Below are 18,938 nucleotides of genomic sequence, written 5' to 3'. Positions count from 1 at the left end.
CGGCCATTGGCCATCGTGTGACTTTCTCATCCCAGCACAGGGCCTTGCTGAGTCACATGGGGCTGGGTTAGGGACTCTAAAAATAGTCTGGCAGCTGGGGCCAGCGCGGGAGTTATTATTAGGCTGGGACGGAGCCCTCCTCCCGGGGGGCTCTCCCTTCTAGGGGGCCCAGAAGAGCTGGGGACTTAGCCAGGGGAGGCCGGGCTGCTGGACACCCCACCCTGGACACGCAAGCCGATCCTTCCTTCCTGGGGCCCAGGGGCTGCAGTTCCTCCACCTGAAATCTCCCTGGACAACCCCTTCTTCCCCTGCTCCCATGGTGCATCCTGGGGTGGGGGTGGGGCTCCTGGACCCTCTCAGAGGTCAGAGTGTCCCCAGAGAGCCTGCAGATGGGAGTGACCCTTGTTCAAAACGATCAAGGATCTCAAAGAGAAATCACAGCCAAGGAGCCTGCAGCAGCTTTGGCCACATCAGGGTGCAGGGTCCCCGAAATGCCCAGACCTGCAATTTGTTTCCTTGGAAAAGCAGCTGCCAGGCCAGCACCTCTCGGGGCACCTCGAGCCATTCACGTGAGGCCATAGACCTCAGGGTGGCCATTTCGGCCAGTGAAAGAGCAGTAGCCCCCAGATGTGGCTCTGGGAGCAGGCCCCGGATGAGAGGGCTGTGCTCTGAGCCCCTCCCTCAGAAACTCTTTGGTTAACTTCTGAGACCCTTAAGGGACTGACCCAAGGGTATGCTCACTGGGCCTCGTGCGGGCTGGCCCCCTCTGGGCCAGAAGGATCACCCCAGGGCTCAGGCCCCTTCCCCCCTCACCCCACCCTCACGCACCATCTGACCCAGCACTTTTGGAACCAGAGGCCTCGGTGACTGAGAAAGCCCCGATCCAAGCTCAGCCTCCGTACCTCCAATCCAGAGACCCTTCAGGGGTGAGCCCACTCGAAGGCCGGACTCTGGCCTGACCCCAGAGCAGACCCGTCCCCATCCCGCCCACGTGGGTCATCTCTGGTGCTAAAGCTGCATCCACGTGGTGGTGCAAGAAAGCGCTCGCGTGCCAGAGTGGACTTCTGGACTCAGAAGGAAAGAGCCGACAGCCTGGGGCAGGGCCACCTGCTTTCCAGAAAAGGAGTGAGGTCCATGTGGCTGGCGGGGCTTGCTGGAGCAGCAGCTCCCTGGACCGGCTGTTGTGACTTACCGAATACTAACAGGGAGAGCCCCTAGGTCGGGCTGCCAAAAAGGTACTCAGGCCAGAGATGTTCAGCGCCACCCAGAGAGATGGCAGCTCCCAGGGAGCAAGAGACAGCATCGCAATCACACCCGCGAGTTGTCCCAAAGCACAGCAGCCACCCGAGGGCGACATGGCCAGTGGCTGAGGTCGAGGCTGGTCCCCCAGTGGCGGGCTCACCCCTGACCCTACAGCGGGCGCTTTCAGACGCCCCTCCTGGTCCTTTGACATTGTAAAAGAAGAGAGCATTTCCACACTTGCCTCCCACACCTTCTGGCAAAGACAAGGCTTTTCCTGATGAAAAAGTAATTTGTGGCCTGAAAGAGGCTGCCAGCTGGTCCTCGCCTGCCCGCCTCTTGGTGTCCTCACGCCGGGCCGTAAGCGCGAGCAGTGCACGCGTGGGGTGGCTGTTGAGCCCCCGCATCAAGCAGTCAGCCCCCCTCCCCAGCAGGGATCCCCTGGGCGCACAGGGGCCAGCTCTGCTGGGCGAAGGTCAGCGTCCACGCCGCGCTGAGGGTCGCGAGGCGGCAGATCTGAGCTGTTGGGACGAGAACAAGTTTGTCCTGGGGCTCAGAGCTGCCCACGGTGTGGGCTGCAGCCATCACATGCTGGCGGCAGCCACCTGCAAATGTCCCACTTTCCTTCCACTCGCCGTCTCATACATCACCAAGAGCATCGAATCTTCCTAGAGGTCGAGGGGAAAGCGACCTGCACCTGATTTCTGGCTGGTGCCCTGACAGGCCCATCTTCCCAGGCGTCCTGCTCTCAGCCCCATGCCCCGCAGCTGAGGCCTGGGGAGTGGGGCCTGGCAGCACAGCCCCTGCTGGGCCACAGGATGAGGTGACCCTGAAACAGACGCTGCCCTGCAGGAGCTGCCCCGGCATCAGGACCGAGGGAAACCAGCACCCCAGGCTGCCTCTGCCCTGAGCCACCAAAATGCCCTTAGTGCCTGGAGCCCAGGTCAGGACAGTAACCTGCCCACACCCTCCCTCAGGGGATCAAGGTGCGCGCAGGTGAGATGCTGAGGAAACGTTTCAGGAGGGATGGACATCTCCTGAGAGGGAGCTGGGTGGGTTCTGAGTCCCACATGGAGGAGGGGTAGGGAGGAGATGGGGGAGGAGATGGGGCCGGAGGGCGGGGTCATGCCCACTTGCCCTCAAGCCTTGATGAGAAATTAAAAATCCACATTTACCTTTTTGCTCAAAGTAAGTGCCGCCCTTTGAAAGGAGACATCGGTTTTCAGGTGAAGAGAAGACTGACAAGGGAACAGGTGTGACATTTATGCAGTCAAGATCAAGGTCTCGGCCCAGGCAGAGGGAGGCTGCAGAGAGGAAACAGAACAGGCGGGGGACAGAGCCACCTGCTGTCGGGGAGCTGGGGGTCCCTGGAGGCGGCCGAGGGGGCGTCTGACACGGCCCTGGCACCTCTGCTCATCCACCACCCGCCGCCAGGCGTCCTGCCCTGGGGTCCACCCGGCCCTGCCTCGCCGGCCAGACGTGTGGTGAGGAAAGCTGAGCGCAGGGCCTGGGCCTCGACCGGGAGGAGGAGGGAAGGAGGGTGCTGGGCTCCCCTGGAGCTGGGCTTCTCCTGAAACCGCAGGGGAGGGGGCCCTTGCACAGCGGACCTGGAGAGCAGGAACGGGGCCGACCCGCTTAACAGTTTGAACAGACTGGCCTTCCTGCTCCAAGGGCTTGGCTGCGTTTTAGAAATTCCACTTGCGGACCAGAGCTCCAGGAGGGCTGGATTCCCTCCACATCCATCGAAATCCCCGCCTCCTTCCTCCTCTCACCTCCCTCTCCTCCCCCTCCCCCCTTCCCCTTCCAGAGTGTGCGAACCTCCCCCCACCTCTAGGCCTCCAGTGGGCCAGACGGAGTCCAGAGGCCTGGGGTCGGGGTGGGCATAAGAGGCTGAGACAGAGGAGACGCAGGGAAGTGGGAAAGCCCGGGAGGCGATGGACCAGGAGGCCACCCAGTGAGCAGGGACCCTGTGTCCCTCCTCAGGACAGGGCCCGGGTCCCTGGAGCAGATGACGTCCAGGCCTCTGCGGTGCTCAAGGTGGGGCGGGGCAGGGGGCACTCTGGCAAAGAGCTGCTCTCCTTGGGGAGGCGAGAGGCCAGCAGTCAGGCCCCAAACCAGGGGAAGCCCGGTGCCTGAGGCTGAAGACCCCAGCCTGGGGGTGAGTGGCTCTGGGGGGCGCGAGGGCCCCCCACGGTGGGCTCCCGCTGGCTCAGAGCCCCCCTGTGAACACAGCCGAGTAGGAACCAGAGACAGGACCCTCAGCACCGACCTCTCTCTGGACACAGGCTAACGGGGGTCCTGAGACCTGGTGCTTCAAGGCCTCACCAAGGTCTCCACTGGGGCAGGTACCACCCCAAGCCCTGCAGTCTGTGTCTAGGTGTCCAGCCCCATACACACCGGGCGGGACATGGCCATCGGGGACCCTGCAGCAGTGGGGTGGGGGTCACAGAGAGTGAGAGGCAGCCAAGGGCGCAGGCACCTGGCGGCAGAGGAATGCAGGAAGGGTCCCCAGACCGCATCGGGGACCGTGGCCTGAGCCCTAGGGGCGGTCCTAGGGAAAGATCCGGCCACATGGGCCCCGCCGGCCGGCTCTGGGAGGGTCGGGCAGGGCCGTGCTCTCTTCTCGCCGTCCTGGGTGGTGGTGGGGCCCCGCTGGGCACACCCGCCCTGGCCTCTGTCCAGCCCCCCACCCGGTGAGTCACTGCCCCTCGGCGCTTGCAGGGCCTGCCAGACCGGACCGCCTGCCTGCGTCCAGGACGCACCACACACGGAGCGGGGCTGGCAGCGGAGGCCTGGACGCACAGCTCGGCCAGCGGAGGACTCAGGCCTCTGGGCCCGCTGGCCAGGTCCTCGGCTCCATCACTCCAGGAGATGGAAATGTTCCTAAACCCGTTCACTTCACAGCTGCTTTTACTTCTAAGCCTGCGCTTAAGATAGCCTGGAGCGGCCCCTCTGGCTCGCCTTTTCCGCGGTTGAAAAGCAGTGCAGGCAGCGGGCAGCCCGCGGGGAGCGCTTCTCCTGTCACCGTGACGCGTGCGGCTGCAAGGCCTCTATCTGAAAGTCAGGTGAACACGTTTGCTCCATAAAGTTGCCCTCTTTGACTCGGACCAGAGGGCTGCTGGGGAGGAGGAGGCGGTGCGAGGGCTGCTTCTCTCACACGGCTGAGCTCAGACCCGGGACCGCACCCAGCAAGCAGCCTGGCGCCCGGGCCAGAAGCTGGCTGGGCCCTCACCTCACCTGCCAGCCGTGGGCGCTTCTCAGCGGCCTGCCGAGGTCGCGCGGGGGCTGAGGGAGACGCCTGGAGGCCCCGCACACACCCGCTGGCCAGGACCGCACTCCTGCGGGGATGTCCGCCACGTCTCCTCTTTCAGGGGAGGGCGGCGTTCTTCCCATCTACGTGCGAGAGTCAGGCTGCCCGCAGGGAGCCCCTGTGTCCCCCTCCAACCCCAGGGCTCACCTTCCTGCGTCCGGGGTTCGGAGGGGAGCCCAGCAGAGTTCCCTGGCCAGCCTGGATAAGGGCCCCTGGGTTCTGCAGGCGCAGGTGACAGGTAAGCTGGCCCCCTTGGGGAAACAGTGAGCACCCGCCCCGGCTGTGCTGGTCACAAGTAGCTCCTGGACGCCAAGGAGACTCCCCAGGCCTGGAAACGGGTGACACCCAAGGCCTAGTTTAGAGCAGGTGCACGGCCCAGCAGTGCGCACGGGGGGCACCTGTGAGGGTGGTTCCAGGCCTGAGCAGAGGCCACCAGCCACACAGCTGACACCCTGGGCACACCTCCTCTGTGCTGGCACAGACGGGGCTCATCCCGTGAGCAGGTTTCCTCCTGTGACTCTGACTCCATTCTCATGAAGGTTTTATTTCTGGTCTTGTGAATATTTCATGCCATGCTTAATTAACATCGGCCCTTTGCTTCTGGACAAAAACAATTTCATGGCCCCTCGTTTGGCAGCCACTGCCCTGCCCCTTCTGTCCCTGGTTTTGGTCACAACAAGGAACTTCACAGTCATGCTGTCACTCAGGCCAGTGGTTGGGGGCTTTGGCCCTGTGCCCCCGATTTGCACGAGAGGTCCCAGTGTGTTGAGGGTCACCGCTGAGAGCTCTGCCCGGGGTGGGGTCCCCTGAGAAGGGTGGACAGGCTGCCCGTGGCGGGCACCTGGCTGGACGGCGCGTCCTGGGTGCTGATGCGCTGGAGCCGCCAGGGGCGTCAGCAGCCTCTTGGTCTCAGTCTGTCTCTGCCTCTGAGGCTCTAGCTGTCCCAGGCTCTGTCGGCCTGCCTGTCTGTCGGCTCCTGCTCTGCGTCCTTGCAGGCAGCCTCTTCTTTCCTTCTGTAGACGGCTTCTTCTGTGTCATGGGGAAGTTGGCTGAAGCGGCTCCAGCCGGGGAGGTGAATCCCCCCCGGACCCTGCACCCCCATGAAAGGACAAGCCCAGTCACTGGCACCAGCAGAACAGGGGAGGGGTCCCCGAGGGAAGGGACCTGGAAGAGCCTGAGTCCTGCTGGCCTTGAGGGGACGAGTGAAGGCCATGAGGGGGCAGGGGGCCCCCAGGCAGTGGAGGGGGTGGTCCCGCCTGGGCTCGTCCCCCTCGGAAGCCGGAAGCTGTGCTGTTCAGGAATCAGCCAGGAAAGGGAGGGGAGCGTCCCAGAGCTGGCTGGGAGGAGCCAGTGGGCTCTGAAGGATGAGGACAGCTGTGTCCAGAGGCTGGGTCCCTGTCCCTCCCTCCCCAGGGTCGGCAGGAGAGCGGGGCCCTGTGGGCGCCCACGGTGTCAGGTTTACCTCTCCCCTAAGCACCCTCGGGGAGCTGGGAATCATCTGTGCTCTGTGCCTTGAATGAGGACCTGGGTCGGAAAGTCCGGCCAGAGAAACACAGCGCTTTGCCCGGGACCTGGATCGTGGCCTTCTCTAAACCGTGCGTTTGGTTAGAAGTACAGCCAATCTCCTATCCCTGCAGGGTCAGTCTCTGAGCCCTGGGAAGAGCCCCACGCCGCCACCCAAGCAGCCCCAACTGCCCCCGGCGAGTCTGTGTCCTCTCTGGGTGTGGCCCACTGTCCCACTCCGCCCCCCCCCCATGGCCCGCTCCCCTAGGCCTCCCCAGGGCACCACTGGAGCGCCATCGCCTTCGTGGGTCAAGCACCGAGACCCCGAGAGAGCCCGGAGAAGCTGGCCTGGAGCCGTGAGGGGGACGGGACTGTGGTTCTCTGTTTCCCCGAAATTTCAGGGGCTCCTGTCTGGTTTGTTTCCTGGGCTCTGGCTGGAAAAGGCGGAATCTGCAGCTTTAAGCAGGCTTTTAGTTTTGAATGAATCTTCTAACTAACAAGACTGTTCCAGGAATTGACCCTGGACTCATTTTAAAGGTCGGAGGGTGAGGCTGCCAGCTGCGGGGCGGGTGGGTAATCGTGCCCTCTGCAGTTCGGCTGCTGAGCTTTGGGCGATTTCTCCTGCTGGCCCGCGAGAGACTGCTGAGCGGAGCCCGGCGACAGCAGAAGAAGCTGCGCGGTGAGGTCAGCCCTGAAGACCCAGGCCGCCAGCGCCGCCCTGCCCGGGCCAGCAGGACCTGCCAGGAAGGCTGTTCTTCTTAAAGAATTGCTGGAAATGGTTTATTATTCAAGGCAGGGCATTTAACATGTTCTGATAGGACAAGTTGTAAAGTAAATATGTCGTTGGCCTCATTTCAAAAAATAAACAGTTTAATTAAATCTATTTGTGGTTTGAAAAACTGTCATGCTTTTTCCATTCTTGGGGATATCTTAATTTAGCTTTAAATAGCATTAACACCGTCATTTCAAATCAGTTAGTGTGATTCCCTGCCCGAAAAATCCAAGAGACTGTCTAATAAATAATCAAAGAGAGAAAACCAGAAGCAATAGTTTTAACATTTTAAATATATGTTTAGATTAGTAGCATTTCTATTTACAAACCACACGAGTTGGACTATGTGATTGAAGACAGTCACATTCCTAATGACAATACAAAAGATGAAAATACCCAGGAATAAATTTAAGAAGTATGCATGACATTAAAATTTAAAAAAGGAAATTACACCAAAGGATATATAAGAACCCTTGCATTAATAGAAATGCAATTAATAGAAATTATGCAATTAATTAATATTAATATTCTAATTAATAGAAATGTTTTTTATATTAACACATTTTAACTTTATATTTAAGAGGATAGTAAACACTTCCTACTAAATAAACAATGCATAGTATAATATCAGAATTCTCTTAATATTACTAACAGTATATTTCTGTTTAATAGAGGAACAAACAACATAAATACACATAACAAGAAAATGAAACATTTGGTTTTTACTAATTTTTCTTATTAGACTTGAATTTTCCTAAGATATGAACAAATGGTGAATTCAAGTAGCTCGTGTAATGAGCAAGGAGGTATTCCTAACTGTCTTAATTATAATTATACCCCAGACATCCCTGCTTTTAGGAGTGAACCTGTTTCAATAAGATATTACCAGCTAGAAATAAGTAAATATTTTAAATAGAAGAAGATTTGAAAACACGTGGCCTTTTTAACAGAGGTGAGGCCAGTGTCTGGGGTCACCCTAAAAGGGCCACCCACATCAGGACACTGGAATGACCTTCAGCCACTAGGAGATGGGGCTTTGAGTACTGACTTAATAACCATCCTCAAATGTGTGAAAAAGGCTTTCAGGGGTCCAGGTAACCAACCTTTTTTTTCCCTTTTTTCTTTCTTCCTTCCTTCTTTTCTTTTTTTCTTTCTCTCTTTCTCTCTCTCTCTCTCTCTTCCTTCCTCCCTCTCTCCCTCCCCTCTTTCTCTCTTTCTCTTTCTTTTCTTCTTTCTTTCTCTCTTTCCCTTTCTTTTTCTTTCTTTCTTTCTTTTTCTTTCTTTTTCTTTCTTTCTTTCTTTCTTTCTTTCTTTCTTTCTTTCTTTCTTTCTTTCTTTCCTTTCTTTCTCTCTCTCTCTCTCCCTCCCTCCCTCCCTCCCTCCCTCTCTCTCTCGCTCTCCCTCCCTCTTCCTACTTTCCTTCCTTCCTCAGAAAAACTAGCTCTAAAATACAGTCCAAGTGACGTTAGCCTGCATACAAGAATACACAGGGACACACTTCCTTCACCGAAGGGCTGGTGGAGGTGCTGCTGTGTTTCCTACCATTTTCCTTAAAAACAGAGGAAATAATACAGCTGACAGTAAGTGATTTACGAGGAACCACCAAAGCAAAGATGTAGTTGGTTGGCAAAAACAAATCACTGAGAAGTTCATTTTAATAGAGAGACATATGTAATGTACATAAGTAGTGAGATTTAATTTTGAGCAGGCCCCTGCTCAAAATAATGGCAACATTTAACAGAATGGTATCTTCTCATTAAACCATTTCCACTTAGTGGACCCTTTATTCCTGTGTTTACCTGCTCATTCACCATCCATTCACTTCCATGCAGGGCTGAGTCTCTACATCAACAAATAAAACCAACAGGACCCTTTCTATACAGACCTCAGGAAAGAATGGGAAAGAAGGGGAAAGAAGAGACGTGTGCTCACAAACTGCTGTTCATTAAGGGCTTAGATACTTGTGGAGGGTTTTTTCTTGTAAAATAAAGTTCGGGTATTTTTGAATTCTTCTAAAGATTTGAGCAAGGGACAATGGAGACGAATCTTCATAAAGCTGATTTGATAAATACAAAGTTGCAAAATAGAAATTACAGCTGAGTTGAGAATCCTTGAAAAATGGAGGCTGTGGATTGCCCATGCGAGCAATGCTGATTATTTTTTATTTATTTATTTATTTTTAAAATTTATTTATTTATTTATTTATGGCTGTGTTGGGTCTTCGTTTCTGTGCGAGGGCTTTCTCTAGTTGCGGCGAGCGGGGGCCACTCTTCATCGCGGAGTGCGGGCCTCTCACTATCGCGGCCTCTCTCGTTGTGGAGCACAGGCTCCAGACGCGCAGGCTCAGTAATTGTGGCTCACGGGCCCAGTTGCTCCGCGGCATGTGGGATCTTCCCAGACCAGGGCTCAAACCCGCGTCCCCTGCATTGGCAGGCAGACTGTCAACCACTGCGCCACCAGGGAAGCCCAATGCTGATTATTGAAGCAAGAGCTGGCACTTCTTCAAAAGCTGGTCAGCAGGAGGAAAAACAGCTTCTCGCTTTACCCTCAAAATGAGCTGACACACGTCGGGAGCTTTGACAACTTTAAAAGAACATTGCCAACTCAGAGACAGATTTTCCTTGTACGATATTCCTGACTTTGTTTCAGTTATCATTTGGGACTCTTAAGAATTCTGGAACCAATTTGTCCTTTTGGCTACAAAGGATTAACCTCTGGCCAGGTGGTCCCTGGGCAGGGCTGGCCCACCGTGGGCAGCCCCACGCGGAAATATGAGCACTTGCCAGCCGGAATCATGGAAATGCCAACATTTCTGCCTGCACAATATTACGTAAATAATCTGGTCCCGTCGGCAATCTGTTTCTGCCAAAGGAGAGGCGTTACGCACCTTTGCCAAAGCAGCAGGCCTCGCGTGTGCTCGGATGCGGCTGATCGCAGAGGCTGCTGAGACTTTGCCACGAGGACCCCAAATTCACTCTAATTTCCTCCAAAGTCAAGTGACGGTCTCACCCCCTGGTAGGGCCGCAGGGAAGGTCAGGATCGGTCAGCGCTCTCAGGGCGAGTGGCCGAGGGGTCCAGACTGCAAGGCCCAGGCCGGGCACGTCGCCTCAAACCTCAGGAAAATTTTGGGAACAATTATGGCGCCATTAATTTTATGGAGCGGATTAAGAACTAACCAAAGAGAGGAGCTAGAGACGACCTCTGAAGGCAGAACAGGCGTCCTGCAGCCCGAGCAGCAGGCCTGCTGGTGAGGGCTCGCCCTCCAAGAGCTAGCTTCCTCGGCGTCCAGGGTGTGCGGAGTGTGTCCTGGGACGCTGCAGCCCGTCTCCCTGGTTAGCGACTCCCGTCCGTGGAGGTTCTGCTTCAGCTGGCGGAGCAGGCCGTGAGGTGTGAGGTCCAGGCCCGGCCGCTCAGCCTCTCAGCCTGGCGCCCCTCCCTCGCGGGCTCCCTCCCCGCGTGGGTGAGGAGCCTGGCTGTGTGCCAGCCCTGCTCCCAGCCAGGGGCTGCTGCTCTGCAGGCCCCCATGCGGACACCTGGGGACCACGGAGCGGGGATGGAGAGCAGCCTCTTGCTATTATGTTTCGAGACTCACGACACTGGGAGTGCGGTTTCTAAGGATGAAAGTGCAGGTCTGAACGGGGGCTGTTTTCTCAGGAGCTGTCACAATTAAAGCTCCACATCGCTTATCTGAAACCCTTGGGACCAGATATAATTTAGGATTCAGATTTTAGAAAGATAGTCTGCGCACCGCACGTATCACGTACCACAAACAACAGGGGATAGGGGAACCCACATCCGAGCCCATATCCAAGCGTTTCAACCTATGGGAAACAACACAGACGGATTCTCCTGCTGAGCAGGGCACGAAGACTCTATTTTGCTGTACTTTCCAGGTTATGCCAATAAACAAATTAAAAAACAACTTCCCAATTTTAGAGGATTTGGGTTTATGTTATTGTGCATAAGAAATTGTAGATGTACATAATCGTAATGATTAATTCATTTTCCTTTTCAAACATTTTAGATTCACCTTATTATTTTTTAAAAATGTTTGTGCTATTCTTTTTTTTAAATAAATTTATTTATTTATTTTTGGCTGTGTTGGGTCTTCGTTTCTGCACGAGGGCTTTCTGTAGTTGCGGCAAGCGGGGGCCACTCTTCATCGCGGTGCGTGGGTCTCTCACTATCGCGGCCTCTCTTGTTGCGGAGCACAGGCTCCAGACACGCAGGCTCAGTAGTTGTGGTGCACAGGCTTAGTTGCTCTGCGGCATGTGGGATCTTCCCAGACCAGGGCTCGAACCCATGTCCCCTGCATTGGCAGGCAGATTCTCAACCACTGCGCCACCAGGGAAGCCCAGATTCACCTTACTGAGGTATGATTTTCTTACAATAAAATGCACCTTTGTTCAGTGGACATTTCCGTGAGTTTTGACAAACGTATACACCATGTAATACCACTACAATCAAGATCAGGAATGTTTCCTTCTCTCCAAAAAGTTCCCTCCTGGGCCCCTTGCACAAAATCCTCCCCCACCCGGGCCCAGCAACCACTGATCCATTTTCTGTCACTAGAGAGAGAGTTACCTTTTTCAGAAGTTATGTAAATGGTGTCACCCCTTTGTGTGCGTTTGTGTCTGGTGTTCCTGAGCCTGTCCTATGTCGTTTCTGTTACTGAATAACAGAATAATAGAACAATAATAATAATAGTCCATTGTGTGCGGACTCCAGGATTCTTATTCTGGCCATTTTCTTGATGGACGTTGGAGTGTAAAAAGGGTGGCTCTTTTCATTTTATTAACGGTGTTTCTCAAAGAACACAGTTTAAAAATTTCGATAAAGTGCAATGTTTTTCTTTTTCTTTTTCATTTATGAGCAGTGCTTTTGGTGTCCTCTCTAAGAAATCCTCACTTGCTCCAAGTCTCAAAAATGTCCTCATGTGTTCCTAGAAGTGTCATAACTTTAGCTTTTGTGTTTGGGTGTGTGATCCATTTTTAGGTTAATTTTGGTATTGTGTGCGTTAAGGTTTATTTTGTCTCATATGGATATCCAATTGATCCCAGCACTATCCACTGAAAAGACTATTCTTTTCCCATTGAATTGGCACCTTTGTCTAAATCGATGACCACATAAATGTGGGTTCTCTGTTCTGCGCCATTTATTTACATTTATAACAGAACTGTCTTCATTTCTCTAGCTTCATGGTAAGTCTTGAATCAAGCAGTATGAGTACACCAACTTTGTTCTTTTTCAAAACTCTTCTGGCTATTCTATGTATTTTACATTTCCATATATAGTTTAGAATCAACCTGTTAATTTCTAAAAAAAAAATCAAACAAAAAAAGTCTTCTGAGATTAGATTGGGGTTGCATGAAATCTATGCATCAATTGAAGAGAACTGACACTTTAGTATCTCTGAATCTTTCAACCTACAAACATGGTGTATCTCCCCATTTACTTAGGTCTTCTTTAATTTTAATCCCCCATGTTTTGTAGGTTTCTTGTACACCTTTATTACATTTATTTCTACACATTTTAATTTTCATGCTATTTTAAATGGGAATGGTTTAAAATTTTATTTTCCCATCTTTCGTTACATTTATTCCTACACATTTTAATTTTCACATTACTGTAAATGGAAATGAGTTAAAATTTTATTTTTCTAGTGTTCATTTCTGATATATAGCCATATAATTGATTTCTGAATATTAACTTGTATTCCATGACCTTGTTAAATTCACTTATTCAGTGGCATTTTTTGTAGATTGCTTAGGCTTTCCTATGTAGATGATCATGCTGCCTGAAACCAAAGGCAGTTTTACTTCTTCCTTTCCAATCTGTATGACTTTTATTTCTTTTTCTTATTTTATTGTACAGACAGCTCTTTCATTCGTGTTGAATAGAAGGGGTGAGAGTGGGCACTCCTGCCTTGTTCCAAGACTCAGGGAGCAAGTATTCAGTCTGTCAGCACTAAATATGATGTTAGCTGTGAACTCTTCCCAGATGCACTTTATCAGATTTAGGAAGTTCCCTTTATTTTTAGTGTGTGGAGAGTTTTTATCCTAAAAAAGATGTTCAATTTTGTCAAATACCTTTTCTGAATTCCTTGACCTAAGCACGCAAAACTGGAAACGACCTCAACTTACAACACTAGGGTGTCACTGGTCAGGTGAACCGCAAAGTAAATACTTCACATTAATAACATATAGGGAGAGTTTTCAGTGGTGCAGTGTACAGCAGGGTCAGAGCGCTGGGGATGGGGCTGAGCGTAACAAACCTCGACAGAAGTGCTACGGAGATGGTGAGATGCTGGCGATGTGTTGTGAAGCCCTGAGTGGCGGCTTCCCCTTGTCACAGTCTGTGTACAACTCTCTTGTTTCAAACATTCTACGATGAGCATTTGGCTTCCATGAAGAAATGTCCAGTAAGCTGGCAGGGCACGACCTCAGTGAGTGCCTGCGCACGCGTCCCCTGCCTGCTCTCCTGCGGGAACCTCAGGCTTCCTGCGGACCTTTGCCGTCTTAGCCATGGTGTCTAGAATAGCACACAGCACAGAGAAGGTGCTCGATAAATGTCAGCTGAAGGAATACATGAATGAATGGCTGGATGGAGGTGAAGGCCGCATGATGCTGCTGGGCACCAGCTGGGCCTGGAGTCCTGGCCCCGTACCAATTGGCATGTGAAGTTGAACAGCTTTTTAATCTTGAAGGCTTGGTTTTCTTATCTATAAAACAGGGATACATACCTCTTAAGACTGCTGTGAGGACTAGAAATAAGAATTGCAAAGCACCTCACACACAACCGGTGCCTGCGAAGTGATAGAATTACTAAGCTGATTAATGAGGAAAGTACCCAGATAATTCAGAGGGAAAGAAACCTCACTTGCTCAGATGAATTTGAGGTAAGGGAGTAAAATTCCCATTACCTTACTAATGGCAGAAAATACCTCTGGCTAAAGCAACCGAGTCCAGCCCCTCAAAAAGAGGACAGAGCCCTAGATTCCTTCCACTGTGCGCCCAGCCAGCCTCTCTGCCTATAGAAAATTAGCTTGAGTGAGTCAGTTAACCCAGCGTTTTTATATACAACAGAATAAGGTTGACCCACCCTGCAGGAGTATTGAAGGTTGATTATTAAATGATTGAAGCACATTTTGCAGCTACAAAGTGCCATCTGTCTATCCATCTGAAGGAGAACTCTTTTTTTTTAAATTTATATATTTTATTTAATTTATTTTTGGCTGTGTTGGGTCTTTGTAGTTGTGGCTCGTGGGCTCTAGAGCACAGGCTCAGTAGTTGTGGCACACGGGCTCAGTTGCTTCGCGGCATGTGGGATCTTCCTGGACCAGGGCTTGAACCCGTGTCCCCTGCATTGGCAGGCGGACTCAGCCACTGTGCCACCAGGGAAGCCCCTGGGGGAGGATAACTTTTAAGCTTGTGGAGGAGGAATCCCAGCTGTAAACCTCTCAACCATCGGCTAATCTGAATCCATAAATAAATTGGTTACTATCTTAAACTAAGTAAACATGTGATACACTTAGTGGCTAACATACTGTCCTTTTTTAAAAAAAAGCTTACAGCATATTGTTGTTTAATCAAAGAATTGGGTCAGCCTCCCTCCTGGGAGCCCAGAGAGCGTCTGGCTGAGCGGGCTGGGTCGCAGCGGGCTGGCTCCCCTGAGGAATCCATGTCGCAGCCCGGGCTGCCTCCACCTACCCTCCACTGCCCTCGAACACTGAGGGGTTGAGCCAGGCCTCTCCTGAAGCCAGATAAGCAGGCTGTGCAGAACTTCTTCTTTCTCCTCCTCCTCCTTCTTCTTACTATTATTGCAAAGGAAACAGACATGGAACAATGTTCCAAAGGTAAGAAGGGAGTCAAGCAAAAATGATTTTAGGAACGTGGCTTCTAACACAGGTGGTCAACGCTCCACGTCTCTGAGAGTTGGGCAGCCCTGGCCCCGGGCATGGTGATGGCTTCGGCGTGTCATCGATTCCTGTGATACATACTCACGGAGTGTTCCTCTGTGACAGGCTGTGCCCAGGGGGCGGGGGAGGGGAGGCAGTCAACAGGCAGAGGGGAAAGGAGAGCCTGGCCTCCATGGTGAGATGGGTGATGTGAGGGGGAGGCATGGGGTGCACTGGGGGCGCTCAGAGGGGTCTGATGGAGGAAGGGGCATTTGAGAAGGCTGAGCAGAAGAGGCTAGTCAAGTCACCTCTGGGGCACAGGGACAAACACAGCTGCCACGGCCTTGACATGGCCGCGGGCCCATGAGGCAGCCGAAATCAGGCGTGTGTGGCCACCCGTGTGGCTCTGCCCAGTGCGGCGGCCGGGCACACGGCTGGACCAGGAGACAGCGATCACGGTGAGAACGGCCCCAGTGGGCTGTGCGCACAAAGAGGCGCGGTCTGAGGGCCTGGAAGGGAGGGGGCCATGGATCCCGGGGCAAAGACTGGTTGACTTTAAGGAGTGGGTTTGCAGCAAAGGGAGTGGAGAGATGGAAGAAAATGGTGGATGATGGCACCACCCAGAGGGGGTGGCCAGACGGAGGAGGCCCAGCTGCTGGGGGGCCTCGGACTGCAAATGTTCCCCTGTGGAGGGTAAGGGCATCCCCGGGGAAGGGAGGACCCGCTGGCGGCTGGGAGAGAGAGGGGAAGGGGTGCCATCTTGGAGCGAGGGGGGCACATGTGCAGAGAGGCCAGGAGGTCCGGTGCTCAGCGCGGACACCCCCTGGGACCTGAGCTAGGGCCGTGGGCCTGGAGTTTCTCTAGTTAATGTTCTCTGATTTAGGCGCAGTCTCAGAGTGAGTGTGTGCGTGTGCGCGTGCGCGAGCGCATGTGTACCTGTGTGCCGCTGTGCACGTGGGCGGAGGTGTTTCTGGGCCACAGAGGGCTGGGGAGGGAGTGAGAAAACAGCCCGAGGGGAGGGGAGGGGAGGAGGCGATGCCACTTCCTAGGAAACAGGTCCCAGGCATCAGTGATGCCCTTGCATTTGGCTTCTGCTAAGGGCATCCTTGGCATGTGCTGCTTTTGTAAAAAAAGTAAAACAAGAGATGCTGTGTCAGTCAGCTCACGCTGCCGTAACAGACTGGGCAGCCTGAACAACAGAGGTTTATTTCTTACAGTTCTGGAGGCTAGAATCGGGGATGCTGTTCCAAAGGGTTCTGTGTCTGGTTTGTGGACGGCCACCTTCTTGCTGTGTGTTCCCATGACCTCTTCTCTGTCCTCTGTTCAGGGTGGGAGGCTGTGGGTGAGGGAGAGCAGGTGCTCTGGGGTCTTTCCTTACAGAGACGCCAACACTGTTGGAAGAGGGCCCCACCCTTAAGACCCCATTTAACCTGAATTAGCCCCCAGGAGGCCCCGTCCCCACAGGCAGCCACACTGGGGGTTGGGCTTCAGTCTACGAATTCTGGGGACACATTCAGTCCACAGCCGACAGCTGCTGCATGGACTGGACAGTGGTTTTAAGTGAAATGGGTTCAAGTTGTCAGGCTGAGCGGTCGCTGTAGGCAGGAGGGGATGCCTTCCCTACAGGGCCCGCAGCCCAGGGCCTGCGCCGCAGGCCCTGACAGGCGGTGGTGTCGCCTGCCCTAAGGGAGCAGCGCGCACATCTCTCGTCTCCCAGTGGACACTGTCCAAACCGGCGCCGGGGAAAGGCGGCCGCGCGGCTGAGATGCACCTTCAGAGCCTTGAGAACCGTCCTGGACACGCGGTCACAGCCATCTGCATCGACCGGGTGGACAGAACCTAGTGCCACCGTTACTGTTGGAGGCTACTTGTCATCTTTCACTGCACTGTCCGCGCGTCTCCCGTTACCAGTGGCCGTTTCATTTCCGCGGACGGCCTGGCGCGGAGGGTGGGCTGGGGAGACCCCACCGACCCCAGCGCGCCTGCTGCCTTCAGCCGTCCGGTCCGGCGGCCCAGCCTCGCCGCCCTCCTCTCTGTGGGTCCGGCGCAGTCCGCACAGAGCCACGCGCTCCCACCGCAACTCCTGCCTGGGAGCAAGGGGGTCGCGCCCGGTCGAGCCCGGAGCAGCGCGCGGCCCCTTTAAGAAGCGCCGTCGAAGCAGGGCCGTGACGTCATAGGGGTGCGGGAGGAGTCAGTGCGCAGCCGCGGCGTGGGGTGAGGCGGGGCGGCCGCTGACTGACAGGAGCGTGGCTGCGAGCGGCCGAGGCCGGCGCAGGACCGCCCCGCGCAGGCCCCGCCCCTCAGGCCCTGCCTCGATTCCACACCCCGCCCCTCCCACACCCTCTCCGCCCTCCCCGCAGTCCCCGCCCCCGCAGTCTCACCCCGCCCACATGCCCCACCCCTCCCAAGTCCCCGCCCCTCCCCGCCCCTCACATCCCTGTTCCGCCCCCCTCAGGCTCCGCCCCACCCCTCGTATCCCCGTCCCACCTCCCGCAGGCCCCGCCTCCGAAGCCTGCCCCGCCCCCTCGCGGTCCCGCCCCACCCCCGCGCTCGCCCCGCCCCCGGCCCGGGCGGGCCTCTTCTCAGAGATCGGCGGCGGCGGCGCTGCGGGAGCTCCGGCGGCCGCGAACCTAATGGCTGCGAGCGGGCCGCGGTGAGCGCGGGCGGAGAGCGACGGGCGTGGGGCTGCGGAGAGCGAGAGCGAGCGCGGCCGGACCCTGGCCAGGCCCCGCCCGACCGGCCGAGCCCGCGATGCGCCCCGGGGTCGCCCCCCGGCGCAGCTGACGCCGCGGCCCGCGGAGACCCCGGCCGGTCGGCCCCGGAGAGCGGCCACCCCGGCCCAGGCCGCGATGGCGGGGAAGGCAGCCGCCCCGGGCACCGCGGTGCTGCTGGTCACGGCCAACGTGGGCTCGCTCTTCGACGACGTAAGTGCGGCGCCGGACGCGGGACCCTGGACCCCGGACCCTGAGCCCCGGGACCCCGGGACCCAGACACTGACCCCACAGCCCCGGGACCCCGGACTCGGGCCTGAAGCCTGGGACCCTGAGACCCTGGGACCCTGGGACCCTGGGACCCAGGGACCCAGACACTGAGTCCTGAGCCCTGGGACCCTGGAACCGAGACACTGAGACTTGAGCCCTGGACTCAGGACCCCAGCCCTGAACCCTGGCCCTGGGCCCTGGAATCCTGGTCTCCTGGTCTCCAAGTCCCAGCCTTCACCCTCCATAGGTTGAACCCAGAGCCCAGTCCCCGAACCCAGGTCGCTAAACAGCAGTCCTAATCCCTGTCCAAGGTCCCCAAATCCTGGCCCCCGAACCCTAGTCCGAGGGCCCCATACCCTGAACCTGGTCCCAACCCTGGTACTGAATTTTGTCCCCAGAAGCTCAGCCCTGAATCCTGGTTCCCAAACCGCAGCCCGTGTCTCCCGAGCCCCAACCCCTGACTTCTGGCCTCTGACTCCCGACCCTCCGTGGCCCTTGCCCCTGCCCGTCTGCCTGCTTTGTCTGCAGAGCTGTCTGTGGCTGCTTGGAGGTGTAGGCACCCTCATTTTACCTTGTAACTTAGTATCTCTCTAGTTCTCAAACAAGGGGTTTCTGTTGAAAGCCCTGGAGGACTTTATGTTTCTTGTCTGTTAAAGAGAAAGATGCAAGAAGCTTTTCAAGGCCAGAGAAAAGGATGCTGACTGCCCAAGTCCTTTACCTTCTGGGACCTCCCACCCAGGCACCCGAGGCCTTTGGGAGAAGAGTCTGCCAAGGCCCGGCGCTCCCCCGGCTCCCCAGGCAGGCCGAGGCTGACCTAGTTCGGCGTTGCAGCCACGGTGCCACCCCACTGTTGGTACTTATACTGCCAACCCAAATAAAGCAGAATGCGGCTCCAAGTGGCGTGCTTGTTTAAGAAAAAAGGGTGATGGCCCAGATGGAGCCTGAGGCGGCCTCGCACTACCCGCCCCCCTCCTCCCCCAGCCCCTCCCGAGGTGAGCAGTGGGTGCGGCCACTGACCGCGCAGACCACTGATGCAAACATGACTTGCATCCCTGCCTCTTCCGAGCCTCCCTTTGCTGGCAGCGAGCATGGGTGAGATGTTTCTGTAGGCTAAGTTCATGTACAGGCGAGGTGTGATTTTATTAATCAAAGGTAGGCGCTATTTCTGTGTTTTTCTTATTTTAACTTCTAAGCGCCATGTATTATACTTCCCTGCTGGAGATGAACTGCTGGCCC

General features: G+C 55.3%; 1 protein-coding gene across 5 annotated transcripts in view; it reads left to right on the top strand.

Moving 5' to 3' along the window:
* Positions 1-17,312: 17,312 nt before the first annotated feature.
* The window catches only part of INPP5A (inositol polyphosphate-5-phosphatase A), a 177,274-nt gene continuing 175,648 nt past the window's right edge, over positions 17,313-18,938 (top strand). For all 5 annotated transcript variants that reach the window (XM_061182935.1, XM_061182786.1, XM_061182863.1 and 2 more), the window contains exon 1: positions 17,313-17,645. In XM_061182935.1, the coding sequence (XP_061038918.1) occupies positions 17,571-17,645 (75 nt within the window). In that variant the 5' untranslated portion in view covers positions 17,313-17,570. The remainder of the gene's footprint in view (positions 17,646-18,938) is intronic.

This window comes from Eubalaena glacialis, chromosome 1 (assembly GCF_028564815.1).
Source record: "Eubalaena glacialis isolate mEubGla1 chromosome 1, mEubGla1.1.hap2.+ XY, whole genome shotgun sequence".
NCBI classification, from domain to species: domain Eukaryota; kingdom Metazoa; phylum Chordata; class Mammalia; order Artiodactyla; family Balaenidae; genus Eubalaena; species Eubalaena glacialis.
Note: the sequence above shows the minus strand (reverse complement) of the source record. Positions and strands in the feature narration are given on the sequence as shown.